Source organism: Colobus angolensis, unplaced genomic scaffold, assembly GCF_000951035.1.
Source record: "Colobus angolensis palliatus isolate OR3802 unplaced genomic scaffold, Cang.pa_1.0 Scaffold569, whole genome shotgun sequence".
NCBI lineage: Eukaryota > Metazoa > Chordata > Mammalia > Primates > Cercopithecidae > Colobus > Colobus angolensis.
The window spans coordinates 889725-909702 of NW_012119254.1; the positions used below are offsets into that span (position 1 = coordinate 889725).

Genomic DNA, 19978 nt, shown 5'->3' on the forward strand with positions numbered 1-19978 from the left:
ACAGAAAGTTACAGAGGGCCCAGTAGGAATCTTCTTTGATGTTATTCATAATGGCCAAACATGTTTAGAACAAACAAACATCTGGTCATGGTTTTCAACAGTATTTAACCAGAAGATACTATGTTTATTAGAATATAACTGAGAAGAGTTTTAATTATTGAATTTTAAAAACATTCCTATTCAAATATCTGTAAGGGAATGAGTGGCATATCGGTGCAAGGTTGAGGTTTGGACTACATCAAGATAGTGAGAAAAAACTATAGCAGGTGAATGTCATGCAGAAAAACACTAGATCAGTGGCTCTCAAACTTGAACCAAATAACCCAGAGAACTTCTAAAAGCACAGTTTTTTAGGTCCCATCCATCAGCAATTCTGATTCAGTAGGTCTGGGTGAGAACCTTGAATGTGCATTTCTAACAAGTTTCCCATGATGATGATGCTGGTCCCAGGGACCACTCTGGAAAACCACTGCACCATCTGGTCTATGGGAGTAGGAAGGGATCCAGGTATTGGGTGATTTTAAAATTTCCCAGGTTATTATGATGGGTAGCCAGGGTTGAAACCACTGGCTAGGAAAACAGTTAAATGAGGAAGACATGGTGGAAACTATGTCTTCCTCATTTAACTGTTTTCCTAGCCCAGTGGTTTGCATGACTGGGATAACCCATCACAAAAGGTAAGATGTCCTTGGGTTTGCATGCTAATTTATGGCCTGTGTTAGCTTTGGAAAAGGATATCAAAAGGAAAGCCCTTCTAGACACTGCCCAATAGCAATCAATGGTGTTCATGAGAGAAAATCCTGTGCCACTCCATCCAGGCACTGAGATTCCCAAGATCATTTTTGCAGAGGGAAGGATAGACTAACATCTGTTATTTCTCTAAATCCTTTGGTATTCACATCCATAGCTATGTGTTACCAGTTAACTGAAAGCCCTTAAAAAATACATGCTAGAAAGCTGTTTCAAAGCCATTTCACCACATGGGCACTGAAGAAGACCCACTTGTGTGATAAACTTGGCAGTTTCTGTGATTACACACTTTAAATGCAAGATACATAGCAAAGTGAGAACCGGAAGTTTCTGTGACCTCTATTAATCTTTGTTGTCTGTTATAATCTGAGCTATAACCTACAGGAGGAATCAAGGTGAGATCAGAAAAGAAAGAACATTTTAAAAAGAAGAGATATGAATTAGACCCACATCAAAATTAGATCCAGAAAGGGAGAAAGTAATGGGGAAAAAAGTTACTCAAGTGACAACAAGGCTATCAGATCTCCATAGTCAAAGTTTGGCTAAAGAATGACAGTAACCATTTTCACAACGTGAAACAAAGCCACAACATAATTTTTGTAAAAAGAGGGATTTTTTAGTATATTCTTTATATTAGAAAATTCAGACACTTTCATGAGTATTATTACTGATTATAAACAATTTTATTATTATTAATAAGTTGACTTTGTTTTTTCTCTAAATGATTATTGCTTTAATGTATGGAATTTCTCTGAGTACTCTAGTGTAAATATGGCTTCATGGGCTCAAATAATCCTTTTAGTAGGGCTAGTTCTGTGTCTATATTGCTTTTTGAACAGTGAAGTTTAAGAGATATCACAGTACTCAAAATCCTCCCCTGTCCTAAAATATCACCTATTGGAGTCAATCCTTTGAGTTACCCCAAAGAGGCAAGAACATCTCTAAGAAGTCACATACATGGACTGAGAAGTGGGCTAGAACCAGCCAATTTATCTTCATGAATTGATTTATCACAGAAGAGGTAATCAACAGAACCAAGATATCAAGGTGACCACACTGCACAGCAGAAGGAAGAAGAGAATGCACATGACAGGTAAGGTGATGGAAGGACCTTTAGAATGGCCTGAGGCATACTGACTTTCCGACAGAGGGAAGCTACAGGTTCAGGTGGTGTCCAGAGTAAGTCAGCTGAAGAACTGAATTTCACAGTGTGCCCAGGGCTATTCTTGCACAGTCTGACATTCAATACTTCTAATTTAATTATTCTTCTATTTACAGTAGAAGTTACTAAAATGAAAAAAAATTTAAAGCAATTTATTACAGGATCTCAGTGGGGATGAATAATAAGATGTATAAAGATAACCAATAAATGAAATTCAATACGAATTCCCAGGTTTTACTGTTGCATGCCTCATTATTTTTTATAAAGGGAGCACCTGTTGGATCAAGTGTAAAAGGGTGTACATTTAGTAGATAGAGGGTTCTCATTTCAGCAAGGCTGTGGAATGAACTCAGCAGCAGTACCACAATAGCACTCAAGTCTATTTATTCCTCAAGGTTACCTTTACCAAAATTCTCTTTGGCAGACCCTCTGGCTATCTCTCCAATATCCACCCCATATGCCACTAGTCAACAGATCCCTTGTTTAGTCAGCGATCCTCTCTTCTCCTATATGACTCGGGGAAAAGTGAACTCACTCCAGTTCTGGGGTGATCCTGACTCGATCAACTAATCACAGCGGTACCTTTTTCTTTACCAAAGTTTAAGAGGAGTTTTGACCCAGTTCTGGCCAATGAGACCTCTGAAGTTTTGGTGAAAAGGTTCCCTGGTTCCCTACAATGAGTCAGAGGAAGACGTGGTCTTTTTGTCTTCTCTGGACCCAAAAATGACAAAGTAGCATGGCTGGAGTCGCACTTGGGGCTGCACAACCTGTGGATTTACAGTTATAGGAGATTACGAATCTCCTTTCAAGATCCTTGAGTCAGACTTTTTTGTTACTTTCAGTCCAAAGCATTATCGAAGTGTGCTATAGAAAAACAATTTATGAATAAGTAAGCAATAATAGGAATAAGCAAAATCTGCACTTACAGTAGACCTAAAAATAAATACCACCTATGGAAATCAGGAATTATTTTGATAATCAAAACCACGAATCAAAGTAAGCTTCTTATTCAATATTTCAAAACATATCAAGTGTCTATATTCATGACTAATCAAACTTCCATACTGCTATCAAAGTTATCTTCCTGAAAAACGTACTAACCTTAACATTCACTTAAAAACCTTGACAGTCCTCCATTACCAACGAAACGAAGTCCCCCTTTGTTAGTGGAGCCATCAACACCTTTGTTAGTGGAGTCATCAACACCTTCCCTAGGCCCCAACCAAACAAGGTATCTTAGTCTCCCAGCCCTCCCCAGTCCCCTGAACTTCATATAACTCTCCGGGGGCACTTTCATATCACTATATCCATGTTCCATCTCTTTCCTCTGCTTTAGATAACCTTGCTGTAGCAAAAATCTTACACAGCTTTGAAAGACACAAAAAACACCAATTTTTCTATGCAACTTTATCAGAAGCCCTTTAACCAGGCAAGATTGCTCATTCTTTCCCTGGGTTGATACCATCTCGCACTATAGATCACCAGATAAATATCTGTTTCCTCTAAATGGTCAAGAGTGGCTTGAACACAGAGATAATTTCTCTGATCTGAGCTGAATCTGATTAAGGTTCACTTATCTCTGATCAAATGTCTTTCAGTTGTGAGAGAAAAACAGATTAAGGATTTCACTAGTGAGTTTTAAGAGTGTTTCAGTCTTGGGAAGAGTAAGAACTTACCCCTTTAGAATTCTAATGTTTCTTTAAAATCCTGATTACCACCTCAAACTCACTATGGTTAACTACCATGGCATTCTAAAAGCAGCTATTTCTGAGATCTTATATTTCACTCAATTTAATTAATATGTGCAAAGCAATCCTCCCAAAAGTCAAAGAATTGAAATGCTTGTCACTGATTTGTGTGTTGGTTCAATACTTGATTAAAAATAAGACGTGATAGCTGTCTTTGGCATTTTTTAATATAATAAGTTAAGATGATAATAAACAACTGAAATAGGGAAATGAAGACAAGGATTAGTCTATAAACTAGTCACCATAAAAAACTAGAAATCAATTCTAAGATATAATAAAAAGTCAATCTGATTGTCCCAGAAAGCAAGAAGGCTCTCTTCCTGTCCCAGAATACAAAGAGGCACTTAAAGATTAATAGGGTCATGTCAAAAAAACACAGAAATCAAAAGGGCTTCTATAAGCCAACTTTAGAAAAATTTGAATATCACAAAGAAAAATGATTGAAATTGAGTGTAAATATCACATAAAAATCCACAAGTCCATTCTACATTCAATTATTTTAAAAGAAGGAGAAAGGCTGGGAGCAGTGGCTCACGTCTGTAATCCCAGAACTTTGGGAGGCCAAGGCAAGTGGATCACTTGAGGTGAGGAGTTTGAGACCAGCCTGGCCAACATGGCAAAACTCTGTCTCTACTAAAAATACAAAAAAATTAGTTGGGTGTGATGGCAGGCGCCTGTAATCCCAGCTACTCAGGAGACTGAGGCATGAGAATCAATTGAACCTGGGAGGCGGAGGTTGCAGTGAGCTGAGATGGCACCACTGCCCTCCAGCCTGGGTTACAGAGAGAGACTCTGTCTCAAAAAAAAGGGAAAAATAAATGTACCTTTTGTTTAGGGATGGATATATAAGTGATAAAACTATAAAGAAAAATCACTGAACTGATTATCACAGAAGTCAGCGTGATTGTTTCCAATAGTGGGGAGGGAAAGTGTACACTGGAGGATTGTGGAATACTAGTAATGTTTCATACCTGGGTAGAGTTATCTTAATAATTATTCTGGTTCTCAATAACTATTTAAAAATTATTCATGTATGTTACTTATTTGCTATGTATGTTAGACTTCAATATTTTAAAAGTATTTAAAGTAAATGACTTTTCATCAGTTACAATGTAAAAATATACAATGAGCAAAGGTTAGTGTCTGTAGAAAAATGATCTATAATAATCTCCAGTAGATAGTATACTTCTGTTCAATAAAGCTCCATTGCACTCTCAGTGCCATTGGCCATACATCTGTCATGCTCCTTAAGGTATTCTACCAATAGTAGAATCCCACCCCTTAAAAAATTTCAAAAGTTCAACATAGATTTCAAAGGTAGAGTTTTATTATAAATCAAAAACATAAGATCATAGCCATGAGAAGTATGGAACTCTTTCCAGACTTGCAGGAGACATGAAACTGAAAACCTGAAGCCTTAGTAACTATTTATACTTGACATCATCCCTCCTGCAAAATGGAACTTATAGAAAAACAGCTGTTATAGCACCATTTAAAAAAATCAAAAGTCCACTTTGGAAAATAGCTTAGCATTTCTCAAAGCATAAAACTACCATATGATCCAACCATTCCACTTCTAGGTATCTATCCAAGAGAAATGAAAACATCTAGGCACACAAAGATTTCACAGACAGATTGTTCATAGCAACATTATTCATACTAGCCAAATCCTAGAAAAAACCCAAATGTCCACCATCAGGTGAACGGATAGTCACAATGTGATATATCAATACAATGAAATAATATTTAGTAATAAAAGGAATGAACTGACACATACAGCATAGATGAACTTCAAAAACATGCCAAGTAAAAGAAGCCAGATACAAGAATACATAGTGTATAATTCCCTTTATAAGAAATGTCCAGAAAAGACAAATTTATAAAGACAGAAAGTAGATTAGTGATTGCATTGGGCTGGGACCAGAAATGAGGTTTACATGTAAATGGCAATAAACAATCTTGTTGAGAAATGAAAATTATTTAAAAATCGAATTTTGGTGATTGCTGCACCACTCAGTAAAGGTACTGAAAATCACTGAATTGTATACTTGAAATGGGTGACTTTTATGAAATATAAATTTTTTTTTTTTTTTTTTTTTTTTTGAGATGGAGTCTCACTCTGTCACCCAGGCTAGAGTGCAGTGGCGCGATTTCAGCTCACTGCAAGCTCTGCCTCAGGGGTTCACGCCATTCTCTTGCCTCAGCCCTCCGAGTAGCTGGGACTACAGGCACCCACCACCATGCCTGGCTAATTTTTTTGTATTTTTAGTAGAGATAGGGTTTCACCATGTTAGCAGGATGGTCTCGATCTCCTGACCTCATGATCCATCCGCCTCGGCCTCCCAAAGTGCTGGGATTACAGGCATGAGCCACTGCGCCTAGCCAATAAAATTCTTTAAAAAAATAAAAGCTATTTCATTGTACACAATAAATATGTTCCTAAGCTAGGTGTGGTGGCTCATGTCTGTAATCTCAACATTTTGGGAGACTGAGGCAGGCAATCATTTGAGTTCGAGACCAGCCTGTGCAACATGGTAAAACCGTGTTTCCACTAAAAATACAAAAATTAGCCGGACATGTTGGTGCAGACCTGTAGTCCCAGCTACTCAGGAGGGTGAGATGGGAGGATTGCTTGAGCCCAGGGGGTTGAGGCTATAGTAAGCCGAGATCAGGCCATCGCACTCCAGACTGGGCGACAGAGCGAGATCCTGTCTCAAAAAAAAAAAGGTCCTAAAAGTATTTATATTTGGTAAGATAACCACAAATAAAAATAGGATTCAGAAAGAGGATATAAGAACAGGAAGAGGGGAAATTTTAGAAATTATTTTCCGAGAAGCACACACAGATAAATATGAATAAAGGTAAAACACTCCATGGTGTGGATAATTCCTTGCAAAACTATAATTTCTCAAAGTTGGGCTCAAAAACAAGTAGAAAAATCTGAATATATCAATAGACATCAAAAAATTATTTATCAAAGATTCCTCTCTTAAAAAGCTTCCAGGACTAGTCAGCTTTCCCATTGGTGACACCAACCCTCCACAACAAGGCCTGTAGATAGGTTTGGGCTTGTGGGTTCTTCAAGAAACCACTCTGGCAGATGTTAGCAGGCATCACTAGTGAAGGGAAACTGCCTAGCAGACCAGCTGTCTGTAGGTCTCTGCAGGGGGATCTATCAGTGGCAGGAATGTGATTATAAAATTAAAAGCTAGAGACCAATCTCAGAAATGGTTAAAGGAAACACCTGGGGAATAGAATTAATTTACACCAAGAATGTCAGCAGGGGCTTGTGCCATAATAACTAAGATAAAAAATAGAAATGGTAATTCTACTTCATAGTTACAACCAAAGAAGCCAGCAACATATGGGACAAAACAATGAATTATCCAACATGACAAAGTCAAGTTTATTATCGGCATTGAGAATAATTTTTAATAATGGGAAACATTAATATAATAAATCATAATAATAGGTCAATTGATAAAATCCAAACCTACCTAAAGGCCTTGTTGTGGAGGGTTAGTGTCACCAATGGGAAAGCCGACTAGTCCTGGAAGCTTTAACTGACTAGACAAACATTCAATAAAATCTAATACCTATTCCTTAAAATATAAAAGATACTGCCTTAACAAATAAAGACTAGCTCTCACAAATCAATAATCAACACTCTACTTACTTAACAATGAACACGAGTTATTTTTATTACCAAAAAAATATATAAAAATGCTATTATCACCAAATTATACAGTTCAGAAACTTTTAGAAAAAGCATTAAGGTAGGAAATAGTAGTAAGCAACATTTTGAAAAGAAAAACTCAAATGATTTGCCATTCATGTTACTGTCAAACTAGAATGTTACATTCAAACGTAAGAGAAACAATAAAAAGCCATTAGCAAAAATAAGAAAGTTCAATAAGGTGCAACACAAATCAATGGCTTTCCTTTGTAACACCAATAAATAATTATGAAATATGATGGAAAAATATTACATCCACGGTAGCAACAAAAACAAATACAATTCCTAGGAAAATATTCTATAAAATATGTTTAGGGCCTATAAAAACAAAAACACTGAATTTTACTGACATATAAGAGAATGCTTAACATTTAAAAAAATACACTGTGATGTTGGATGGGAAGATTCAGCACTGTAAAAACGTCTGTTTTTTCCAAATTAAAATATAAGTTTAGTGACAGTCCAATAAATTCAATAAAATGACAGTCTAGTAAAGGAAGAATGACAAAATTATTCTGAATTTCTGTTTTAAAAGAGGCAAAAAATCTAAGAAAATTTTGCAAAAGGCAGCCGGGCGCGGTGGCTCAAGCCTGTAATCCCAGCACTTTGGGAGGCCGAGACGGGCGGATCACAAGGTCAGGAGATCAAGACCATCCTGGCTAACACTGTGAAACCCCGTCTCTACTAAAAAAATACAAAAAAACTAGCCGGGCGTGGTGGTGGGCGCCTGTAGTCCCAGCTACCCGGGAGGCTGAGGCAGGAGAATGGTGGGAACCCGGGAGGCGGAGCTTGCAGTGAGCTGAGATCTGGCCACTGCACTCCAGTCGGGGCGACAGAGCGAGACTCCGCCTCAAAAAAAAAAAAAAAACAAAAATTTGCAAAAGAAAACTAATAATGGAACGTATTTCCATACTAGCTATTAAAACACATTATAAAGCTACAATAAATAGTATGATGGTACTAAGCCCTAAAAATCAATGAATAGATCTTCAGAAGACATTGCTTTGAAAAAACATTAAAATATGTAATAACTGGGCCAGGCGTGGTGGCTCATGCCTGTAATCCCAGCACTTTGGGAGGCCGAGGTGGGTGGATCACCTGAGGTCAGGAGTTCGAGACCAGCCTGACCAACATGGAGAAACCCTGTCTCTACTAAAAATACAAAATTAGCTGGGCATGGTGGTGCACTGTAATTCCAGCTACTCGGGAGGCTCAGGCAGGAGAATCACTTGAACCCAGGAGACAGAGATTGCAGTGAGCCAAGATCGCACCGTTGCACTCTAGCCTGGGCAAAGAGAGCAAAACTCCGTCTCAAAATAACAATAATAATAATAAATGTATGTAATAACTGAATCTGATGAATAAACGTTATAAGCCAGTAGGGGAAGGAGTGAATAATGCAACAAATGGTGTGGGGAAAATCAATAACCTCTGTTTAGACTTTCATGCAAAGTCTTTCTGTTGCCTACAAGGCCCTAGATATTTTGGTTCCTTCTACTTTTCCAACCGCATTTAATAACTTGGCTATCCCTGTTCCAACCTCCTTAGCCACATTTCTGTCTCTCAAGCATGCTAAGCTTGTTCCTGCCACAGGGCCCTGACCCTTGCTGTTCCCTCTGCATGGGGGCCCCTTACTTTCTTTTTTTTTTTTTCCTGAGACAGAGTCTCGCTCTGTTGCCCAGGCTGGAGTGCAGTGGCTGGATCTCAGCTCACTGCAAGCTCCGCCTCCCGGGTTTTCGCCATTCTCCTGCCTCAGCCTACCGAGTAGCTGGGACTACAGGAGCCCGCCACCTCGCCCGGCTAGTTTTTTTGTATTTTTTTAGTAGAGACGGGGTTTCACCATGTTAGCCAGGATGGTCTTGATCTCCTGACCTTGTGATCCTCCTGTCTCGGCCTCCCAAAGTGCTGGGATTACAGGCTTGAGCCACCACGCTTGGCCGGAGGCCCCTTAACTTTCAAATGCCACCTCCTTAGAGATGGCCTGTCCCTGACAACAAATTCTTGAATGCGCTATTTTCATCCTCACACCAGGCACTCTCTATAAATGGCACTGTCACTCTCTGAAATTACCTTATTTAAAATGTTCATTGTTTGTTTCTCTGGCTAGACGCAAATTCCCTAAGAGTAAAATCTTCGTTTCCTTTCTTCTCAAGTCTAAGTCTTCAGGGTCTAGAGAAGCTTTTAGCATTACTAGAGGCTTAGAAAACTTGTGTGTGTGTATGTGTGTGTGTGTGTGTGTATACATATATCTGTATGTATATGTTTATATGTATATGTATATTCCTATATATGAGGTGTGCATGTGTGTGTGTGTGTGTGTGTGTATATATGAAATGAACATAAGGATTCCAAACTACTCCAAACACAGATCTGTCTTATACACAATAACTTTGTATTAAATGTACATGGAAACAAATATTCACCATAATGAATTCTGTGGAACAGCAAGGCATTCAGTTACAGATTTATTAATAACAGTGAGGTATCTATTGTTGTTCATTATCATCACATAACATCATCATTTAATTATAATCTTATCCTCATCACTTATTTTTATCATCATAATCAGCCACACTGTAAATATAGCATGATGAGACTCTTCCAGACCTAACTTTCAATTCCCATTGAATTCAGATCCTGTCTTTTACCCATGGTGATTCTTACCTTCCCTACAAATTCAAGGGCCACAGTGTAAAGCAAGCAAGAGGTAACTATTGGAAATGCTTTCTCTAAATGAGAGAAAGCAAGACTAAATGTGCTCTTTTGAACAGAATCTGGGAGTTCCTTGTCTAACCCTGCTTCTGCTTCTCTCTCTCCCTATTCCCTACCTCCATGCCACCTCCCATTCTTCAGGGGCAACCCCATCTTATGACATCTGTCATGCTTCAGTTCCTAGTTGTCCTCCCACCACTTACTGTAAAACTGGGGGAAAAGAAGACTGCTATAAGGATCATACAGTGAGAAAAACCATTTCGTTGTTATTGAAATAAGAAGGCAAGAAGCTGAGAATCTGTAAAATACACTCAAAATTTAGGCACTGGACCATCCAAGATCTGAGAGCTGTACAACAGAATCCCTTCCAAAAAAAGCAGGCTATAAAAGATTTTTTTTTCTAATTGTTATATATTTCACATCATAAACAACCAACTACAGTCCAAAGACAGCACTTGCTTCTTTGTTGGGGGGCTATGCATGGTTTTTGTCAGGTCCCCTGTTGCGAAGGATCAAATAGTTCTGCTCAAAGGAAATGTTTTTCAACATCCTTGCATTGTTTGGAGCAGTTTAATTATCCACTTCTTCAAGAACAGGAGATGTACAAGAAAAAAAAAATTGGACTGAATCGCTCAGATAATAGAGTTACATGTCTTTATTGAGCTTTCTTCTTTCTGAGGAATGTTTTACAATAAAGTATAAGACTTACTGCTGACCTCTGGAAAGGTCCAATGCAGCCTCAGGGCTAGTGTGGCCAGACCAGGCCATATGTTTGGTTTTGTTAATACATCTGTCCTAAAGAGTGAAATTTGACAACTATGACCCCATGAAGAAAAACTACTCCCCACCCTTTTCTTGATAATTTTGATGAAACAGAAACTGGCTGTGCTTTTCATTTTTAACCCTTCCATATTTTTATCAGCCTCCTGTGGAAGTTACTACTCAAAGGTTAAACTCTTGTATAATCTAATAGATAATTTTATTTACTGAACATTAAGAAGAAACATCATGTAATGATACTTTTCCATCCATTTCAATCAAAAAATATGTATTACTGGATCCATTCTGCAACCAGAAGCTAGCTACATATAGACTTATTTAATTTTCCTCCAGTTAAAAAAAAATTTCTGTATGTTCCACAGCCCCAGAATTGCTTCATAAGAAAAAAAAAGTTTAAAGAACATATTGTTTTTCACATTCCTGCTCCTTAACCAACTTAAGACAATATACAAACTAAAACCATGAAACAAAAACATTCTACATAAAAATAAGATGAACATTTTTGTATCACATCATGATTTTTATAGTATAAAGATAACAGCTACCCGCCACCTATGTTTAACATCAATCCCAGGCAAAAAAAAATGAGCACACTGCATGTTTCTCAGCCCAGGCTACCTCCACTTATGCTCTTATTTAATCCTTTATATATCTTGTAATTGCAAATTTGCATTGAAATAGAAAGAAAAATGCCCAGTAGAGGTTTCTGCCAATATCTCAAAAGAAATTTCGCTTCAACCCCAGTATTCCAAACTTCATGCTTTGATAAGTATGACCATATGTATGTCTCCTTCAGGAACAGAAAGTCTTTGCACTCGGATGTCTCCAAAGTAAGTGAGGCAGTTTGGCCAGAATGGACATGAATAAATATCCCTTCTTTGTTTGAGTATTAAAAGTCAAGGAATTACAAACGTCAGGAAGCAGAAAACACAGATTACCAACAGGGACAATGATTTCAAAGAGGGATGGAAGGGAGTTATTAAAATAGAGACCTAAGAACTTGACTTTCCAAATCACACCTAGTATCTACATGTGGCCTTCAGAAGCTAGTCTCAAACATTTATCTTCTTTTTTGCTGTTTCACTCTTCCTCTCCTGGTCATCTCACCTCTATCTCCTGGCTAATCCTATCCTCTGGTTTCTGAGTCAATATGACTCTCAGCCTGGAGTTTAGCCCCTACACTGTGTTAAGGATATATCAGTAAAGCAAAGAAAATCTCTGCCCTCAAGGAGCTTACATTCTAGGAGTAAAAAAAAGACTATAGACCAAATAAATAATCAAAATATCAAATATTAGATGGCCATGCATCAATAATGCCAGTCAAACTTCTTTGATCTATAAAAATGACAATATCGTAAGAGTTCATCTATATATTAAATGGTGATAAGTATTATTTTTAAAATGAAGCAGAGAAGGAGACTAGGTAGTTAAGTAGATGAGGGAGTGAAGGCAGAGAGGGTTATTGAGCATTTAAAATGTGGCTAATGCAACTGAAGAACAGAATTTTTAATTTTATTTGAATGAATTAATTTAAATTTAAACAGCCACAAGTGGCTAATGGCTACCTATCCAGATAACATGGTCTTAAGTCTTGCCTCTTATGTGCTCTTTTAAATTAACTGACAGTCTTCCATCTAGCTGATCCCCATTGCAGACAACTTAGGCTCTAATTCTCACTCTTGGTCAATTTGCCTGAATTTCTGGCCTCAGACTTTCTTCCTGAACGGTTGTAGAAATGCTTCCAGAAAACTATGGCCCAATGCTGCCCAGCTCAGAAGCACAGGCCTGGCAGAACCCTGCTATCTGCCCACTTGCCCATGATCAGAAGTAGGATAGAAACCCTTTTTTAAAAAAGTGAACAGTAACTAACCAGATTTATTAAACACTACATTTAGACCACATGAAAGAGATTAAATCCAGCAACAAATCAAAAGCACCTTCCAAACCTAAAATTCTAGGTAGACAACTATCTCTAAAATTATATTGTATTCACAGGATAATCCCAGGACCAGAAACCTCACAGAAATCCACCACCATATCAAAGCATCTAATGAACTCCAGGTATTATTTAGCATCACCTATCATGCAGCCAGTCCTCTGAATCATTAATCAAAAAGTGCAACCTTCTCTTTCCTGCTGTTCTCAAAGAAGATACTTCAATACCCAAAGTATTATTTTCATAATTTACTGTCATTCACAGGAAACTTAAGTTATAGATATTCTTACAAAAAATATTGGGGTAACTCTTGCCTTTCATTTCACATTATTAAATCTAATATAGGTGGTCAATTTCAAATGAATATACATTTCTTGCTATCTGCCAGACTTTATAACCTACAGTCAACAAGTATAGTTTCAAATGTAATATTTAACTAGTATAGGAAGATGACGTAAAATATAGCAAGAAAAAACTTTACAAGTGGAAAAGAAAGTGGATTTAATGTGTATCTGACAAAAGCAAGTGCAGCTCAACACTTACTGATTTAGCACGACATCGAGAATGAACGACGTTCCAAAGGCATCAACCTGGAAGCTTGCTTGGTCAACATGAGTCAACTACAATATCAAAAAGAAAAAAGGTTATTTATTACTCAGCCATACTAATCAGGCAATTAGTCTTTCTTATGATTATTTCAAAACACTTACAATATCATAAGAAAATAATTCAACATGGAGAATAAGTGAAAACATATTAAAGTAAAATTTACATCTTCTTAGAAGCCAAGCATTCACCAATCTGAAGTAAATTACCACCCAATCAAAGAAGACAAGTGCCCTACTTTTCTAGTTTACCTCAAGTGGTTAAGCATTTCATTTCAAAGATGACTGCACTTCATTCATCTTATCTGATTTTAAGTGACTAGCTTCTTTAAAATAAAGTTTTGTACATTTGGAAAGAAAATAAGTAAAATATGCTCAATTTAAGAATACAATAATATGGTGAACATGATATATTTAGAAAGAAGATATCTAAACCTCTACAAAATACCTTTTTCGCTTATCACAAAGACATACTTTAAAAATAGTATTTCAGTTCTAATTTACCAGACATAATTTCATCAAGGTTTCCACATCTTCCTAAAAGCAAAATTGAACCTCTGCACATCTACTGCCAATATCACCTATCAAAATGTTCTTGTGTAAAAAAAAAAAAAAATCACTATTTGCTATGCTATCCTAGGAACTCCCAGAGAAAAACACAAGGGACTCAAAACTAGAAAATATAGTGCTTCCCATAGCATTAATATTTGCATACTGACTAATCAGGTGAATTAACTGAAAAGAAAGGAGGAAGCAAAACTGTGAGTTCCATTTGACTCACCAAATATGAACAGTAGCTATATCCAAACAGTAGGACTCCAAATTATTGGATTTTTTTGTGTTTATGTTTCCACAGTATCCAAACCTCTAAAATAAATATGTATAATCACTAAAATGAGAAACATGTGACAAACATTATGTTAGAGATTAAAAGCCACGTGAGCAAATGCACATAGTATGTGGGACCAATAGAAATGCTGCTCCCTGAGAACAAGTGCATCCCAGAAGGGACATCTTAGGATTCTCTGGGGCCACGGGAACCTCAACCATCCCTGGGATTTCACATGCAGTAAACTATGAGATTAGGTGAAAGGAGAGAGTCTGATTAATAACAAGGCTTTTTGGAAAGAAAGGATAATTCTTCTGTTTTAAAGTCTATCCTCCTATTTTAAAGAAGTAGGTATGGAAGAATCTTGTAATTCTGTTGCTAACACATTCTAATCCTCATAAAACCTCAAAACTTAAGAATTACCTGGGTACCTCTGAGCCTCATTAGCCATTCAACTATCATTCCTAACTCTTCTCAACTAATACCCAGCCCCAACTAATCTTCGTTTTCTTTTTTTATGGTAGTTCTTGGAGCTACACCTTACTCTTCATTTCCACCTCTGTCATATATCATATCCCCTGATCTTTCTAAAGTTGACTCCTTATCAAAATCCCAAATGTAAGCCCTAGATTTTCTACTGTATCAAAAAAAAAAAAAATCCTTCTCCCTGGATTTCAGGATCTTCCATAATCACCTTCCCCACTCCAGGCATAACGGTACATAACCACCTACCCATAGCCCACCTACACTCAGTTCTCTCCTCTGCTCTTTAGTTCAAAAGCTATGTTCATTCCAACATTTTCTGTGGCTTTTTCATTCATTAATTTTGCTGAGCCCTTTTCTGAACCAGACCCTTCACCAAAGCTGTTTCCCAGAAACGGCCCTACTCATCCTTCAAGATTTAGATCAGGTTCCACCTATGGTTGTCTAGGACTGCCAAAACAAAATACCACAGACTGGGTGGATTAAACAGAAATTTATTTTCTCGCAGTTCTGGAAGCTACAAGTCCAAGGTTGAGTTGTTGGTAGATTTGGTTTCTCCTGAGGCCTGTCTCCTTGGCCTGCAGATGGCCGCTTTCCCTCTGTGTCCTCATATAGCCTTTTCTTTGTAAGTGCACATGCCTGGTGTCTCTTTCTCTTCTTATAAGGACGCCAGTCATATTGGATTAGGGTCCCACCCTCATGACCTCACATAATCTTAATCACCTCTTAAAGGTCTCCCATCTCCAAACGCAGTCATGTTGGGGGTTAGAGTTTCAACATATAAATTTGGGGAGGGCACAATTCAGTGCATAGCACCTCTCTTCCATGAAGCCTTTCCAACCTCGTCTAGCCTCCTCCTCTCCTCCTCACTACAGGTCAATATCACATCAAGACCTTAGTAATGACCAGCACCAGGTATTTAGTTGATCTTCTGATTGCCTGATTCATTCGAAGGTTGTTATCAGTTCCCTGGATGTATAAATGAACAACAACTGAATAGTTATAAATTAACTGCTTATAGAAAAACAGTCTTTCCATTAAAATTGCTTTTAAAGTGATGTCAATGGATAATATCACTCCTTCCACCTAAAGCTCTTTGAGTTTCCTAGAGTGCTAACAACCATGTTTTGGGAAGAGCCTCTGCTTACCAGAAATGATGTTTCAGTTAAAATGAACCTCTCCCTCCTCCATTCTTCTTGTAGGACTATTAAGGCTCCTACCTCAATTTCCTTTGAATCAGAAATATTAATGTTGCAAATCTGTGGTGAACAACACAAGAGCCACATGTTATTCACCTTGGTATCCATGATTACAGCTTGAATCGAGGTAATGTTAAAATTCTTCTTGGCAAGGTATCTACTGTCTGCATTAATTCTAATTCTTATCTTTTCTTTGTCCTGCAGCTCCATTTTACATCTGGTATCTTATTTTATTGATCTCAGTCATGTCCCAAAGAGAAACTCATGTACTTAAATTCAAAAGAAAATCCATGACAGAATGCTTAACTACTGCTTAGTAAGAATGTCTGCATTCTTGATAGTAATAGGAACAGGAGTATGTTAACATAGCTTTAAAATAAGGCAAGCTTCCTTAGACTGTATACAGATTGATTCATTCAATAACCTTCTTCTGAGAGCCTACCAAGTGCTGGGAGCTATTTAGATTTGGGGGATAAAGTAGTGAAGAAAACTGATCATGTTTCTGCTCCTGTGCAGCTTATCTGATAGCAGAGGAGACAGAAAATGAACAATTAAGTTAAAAACAAGTTTAGAAAATAAACATAGTATTCTCAGACTTAATAAAACAGGGAAATACTGTCGAGAATGACCAGGGAAGATGAAGGTCTAAGGGTGTCTCAGAAGGCCTCCAGAAGGAGGTAACATCCAGGTAACAACATTAATAACTAGAAGGAATCTGTGGTAGGGAGAATAATGAGCCCTAAATATGCCTACACCGTAATATCCAGAACATATGAACATGTTACCTCACATGGAAAAAAGGACTATGCAGATATTTTTAAGGACCTTGACTTGGGGAGATTATCCTGGATTGTCTGGATGGGCTCAATCTAATCACATGAGTCCTTATAAGTGGAAGGCAAGAGGGTTAAAATCAGAGAAGAAGGTCTGATGGTGGAAGTAGAGATCAGAGTGCTAAGAGGAAGAGGGCAGGAACCAAGGAATGCAGGCAGCCTCCAGAAACTAGAAAAGGCAAGGAATGAATCTCCCTTAGGGCCTCCAAAAGGAGCAAAGCACTGCCAATACTTCATCTTATCCTTGTAAGACCTATTTCAGGCTTCTGACCTCCACAGCTGTAAGATAGTAAGTTGTTGTTGTTTCAGGCAACTAAGTTTCTGCTAATGTCTTATAAAGGCAATAGGAAACTAATACAGCATCACTGGCACTGTCCCTGAACACTTTGAAAAGCAGTTCCAATGAGTTGACTGCAGCAGTATTCAGTATCACTTTCCTCCCAGTTTGGCTAAAACCAAGACACTTCCAGCAGCAGGGCTGAAACTCATGAGGCCTCAAGGATCAAACCCAAAACACAGGACTTCTCACCCAAACTAAACTTGTGTTGGTGGTCACTAAAATAAATGTGAGCCTGGTTTCTTTGCATTTTGTGTGGTCTTCCAACATTCAGGAACCTACCTTCCCCATGTTTCTGGCCAATAAATAGGACAGAGAGAGGAAATATGGTTGCTTCTTTTTTTTTGAGACAGAGTCTCGCTCTGTCGCCCAGGCTGGAGTGCCGTGGGGTGATCTCTGCTCACTGCAAGCTCCACCTCCCGGGTTCACGCCATTCTCCTGCCTCAGCCTCCCAAGTAGCTGAGTAGCTGAGACTACAGACGCCCCCCACCACACCCAGCTAAATTTTTGTATTTTTTTTAAGTAGAACAAGGTTTCACCATGTTAGCCAGGATAGTCTCGATCTCCTGACCTTGTGATCCGCCCGCCTCGGCCTCCCAAAGTGCTGGGATTACAGGCGTGAGCCACCACACCTGGCCAATATGGTTGCTTCTTAAGGTTATCTTGGAGATGGAATAAAGTAAATGAATTACACCGAATTGCTGCATTAACAGGCTTATTATTCAATACCACTGAAGTGAGCCAGGATGGTTCTCAGACAGTTACTCTTAGATCTTGCCTTTTTAGTTTAAGGAAGAGAGAATCAGTATAATACAAAGATTTTCCTTTAGTGGGGGAAACAGGCTAAGATACTGTCAAGGAAAAATTCCAATATTTATTAACTTTAAGTTGAAGATTAAAAAGTAGTAATACCTCTCAGAGACATTGGAAAAACAAAATTTTGCAGAAATGCCATCTTTCAAATTATTACTTAAGAATGAATTCTGATTTTAAAAACTATTAAACAGGTACTTCAGGTATCAGAATAATACAGAATCCCTAGAGCTCATGTGACATAAGATCCTTAGTACAAAAATAGGGACACTGAGGCCAGTGTGGGCCAAAGTCACTTTCAAAGTCACATATTTGGTGGCAGAGTAGGCATCCCACCTGCTGGTAGGCCTTTTTCATCATATTTCAACTCCTTGCTTTCATTCTACAGCTTGGAGGTACTTGCAGGTTTTACTGGGTTCTAATGAATAATTATTATAATAGAAGTCGTTTCAGTATCATGAAAATGCTCTGAAGAGCATTTTTAGAAGATACGACAAGAAAATCAAAACATAAAAAACAATCTTCAGAATTCCATTTTCATCCAAAAGTCAATAACATGACCACAGCTGATGTCCTAAGCCATGTCCTAAGGCCAATTTGATAACTTGCTTACAAACTCAGAGTTATAGTTAAAAATATGTATATTGAAATCCTTCGTTTAAGGAAAAGAAATTACACGGACATGGTAAAGTATGTGCGTGCAGTACGTATGTGTTTTAGGGATTGAGACAAGCAGTGAGGCTGACATTTATAGAAGCTGTGAAAGAAAAGATACAGGGGAAAAATGCAAAAATATAAAATAACTCTCCAGATGGCAGATATAATATAATAAATCAATATAATTATATAATAAATAATTACATAATAAATATATCAATTAAATCAATATAATTACATAAAGATAATTCTAATTTCTAAATTCAAAAATGAATCATAGAAATTTTAGGACCATAAGAATATGATACAATCCCCAGACTGGGGCCTGTTTATTATTCATGGGCAATAGCTGAAATTAAAATGTGAAATTAACATAACACTCATGTTCCTCATGCATTTTGCTTCTTGGCAGCCTGTCCTCTTCTCCTCATATCTTCTAGATTCAATGAACCAAGGCCAGCCTACCTATCCCAGAGAGCAAACACAAGGGAAATTGTTAAGACTGCCTTATTGATAGCCAATTTTTAAAGCAAAATTAGCAGTACAACATTCATAGTAGAATCAGAACTTTGACACAAGGAGAAAGATGAGGTACTTTAGGTTTTTAATTAAGCCCAACCTGAACAACGAATTGATGTTTACCAATGGGGTGGGAATATCAGCAATCAAAAGGTAGTATACAATAAGATAACTGTGAAAGTAATTAATATTATTAAAAATAAGGGTTTAATACATGTAACAGAATCTTTAGGTACTGCGTCCTAAACACGTATTTGCCATTTGACTGCTTCAGCTCAGTTTTAAAAAATTACAAGTATAATTCTTGGAAGTCTAACATCTTCAGTTTAATAAAAAAAAAATACGTGTGTGTGTGTATATATATGTATGTATATACAGAGAGAGCAAATATGACTTGTATATATGATCCCTCTTTTCTACATCAGAAAAGGCAACTGAAAAACCACCATAGCCTTATGATAACTTCTGGCAAAAGAGCTGCAAAAGATTGATGGTATATCTCTACTCAGATGAAGGTTTCTCATTCTAGAATTTGTTGTGGTCACATCAAGATATGGGATTAATTTTTTGAAGCGGAACTGTATTACAATGGCATCTGTTAAAAGACAGTTCTACCCAACAGGTCTACATATATGTAAATTGGTATGATAAATGTAAGAACATTAGTGTTTTCTGTCCATATTTCTATAGTATGACTCCATGTTACTCTCCCTTCTCCATCTCAGTAACACCCGTAGTTTTCATAAGCTGATTATATATTGTATCTAATTTACACATTTTCTTTAAACCAAACTGTTCTTGAAATCCAACCATCTGCATTTAGTATTACAAGAACCAGAACAATGCCTGGCAACAGGACATTTTAAAACAAAATGAAAC

At 37.5% G+C, this 19978-nt stretch overlaps 1 protein-coding gene across 5 annotated transcripts in view; it reads right to left on the reverse strand.

The window, feature by feature from the left end:
• Positions 1-19978, reverse strand: part of ADAM22 (ADAM metallopeptidase domain 22) — a 260142-nt gene that overhangs the window by 210428 nt on the left and 29736 nt on the right. For all 5 annotated transcript variants that reach the window (XM_011961759.1, XM_011961758.1, XM_011961757.1 and 2 more), the window contains one exon: positions 13368-13444. In XM_011961759.1, the coding sequence (XP_011817149.1) occupies positions 13368-13444 (77 nt within the window). The remainder of the gene's footprint in view (positions 1-13367; positions 13445-19978) is intronic.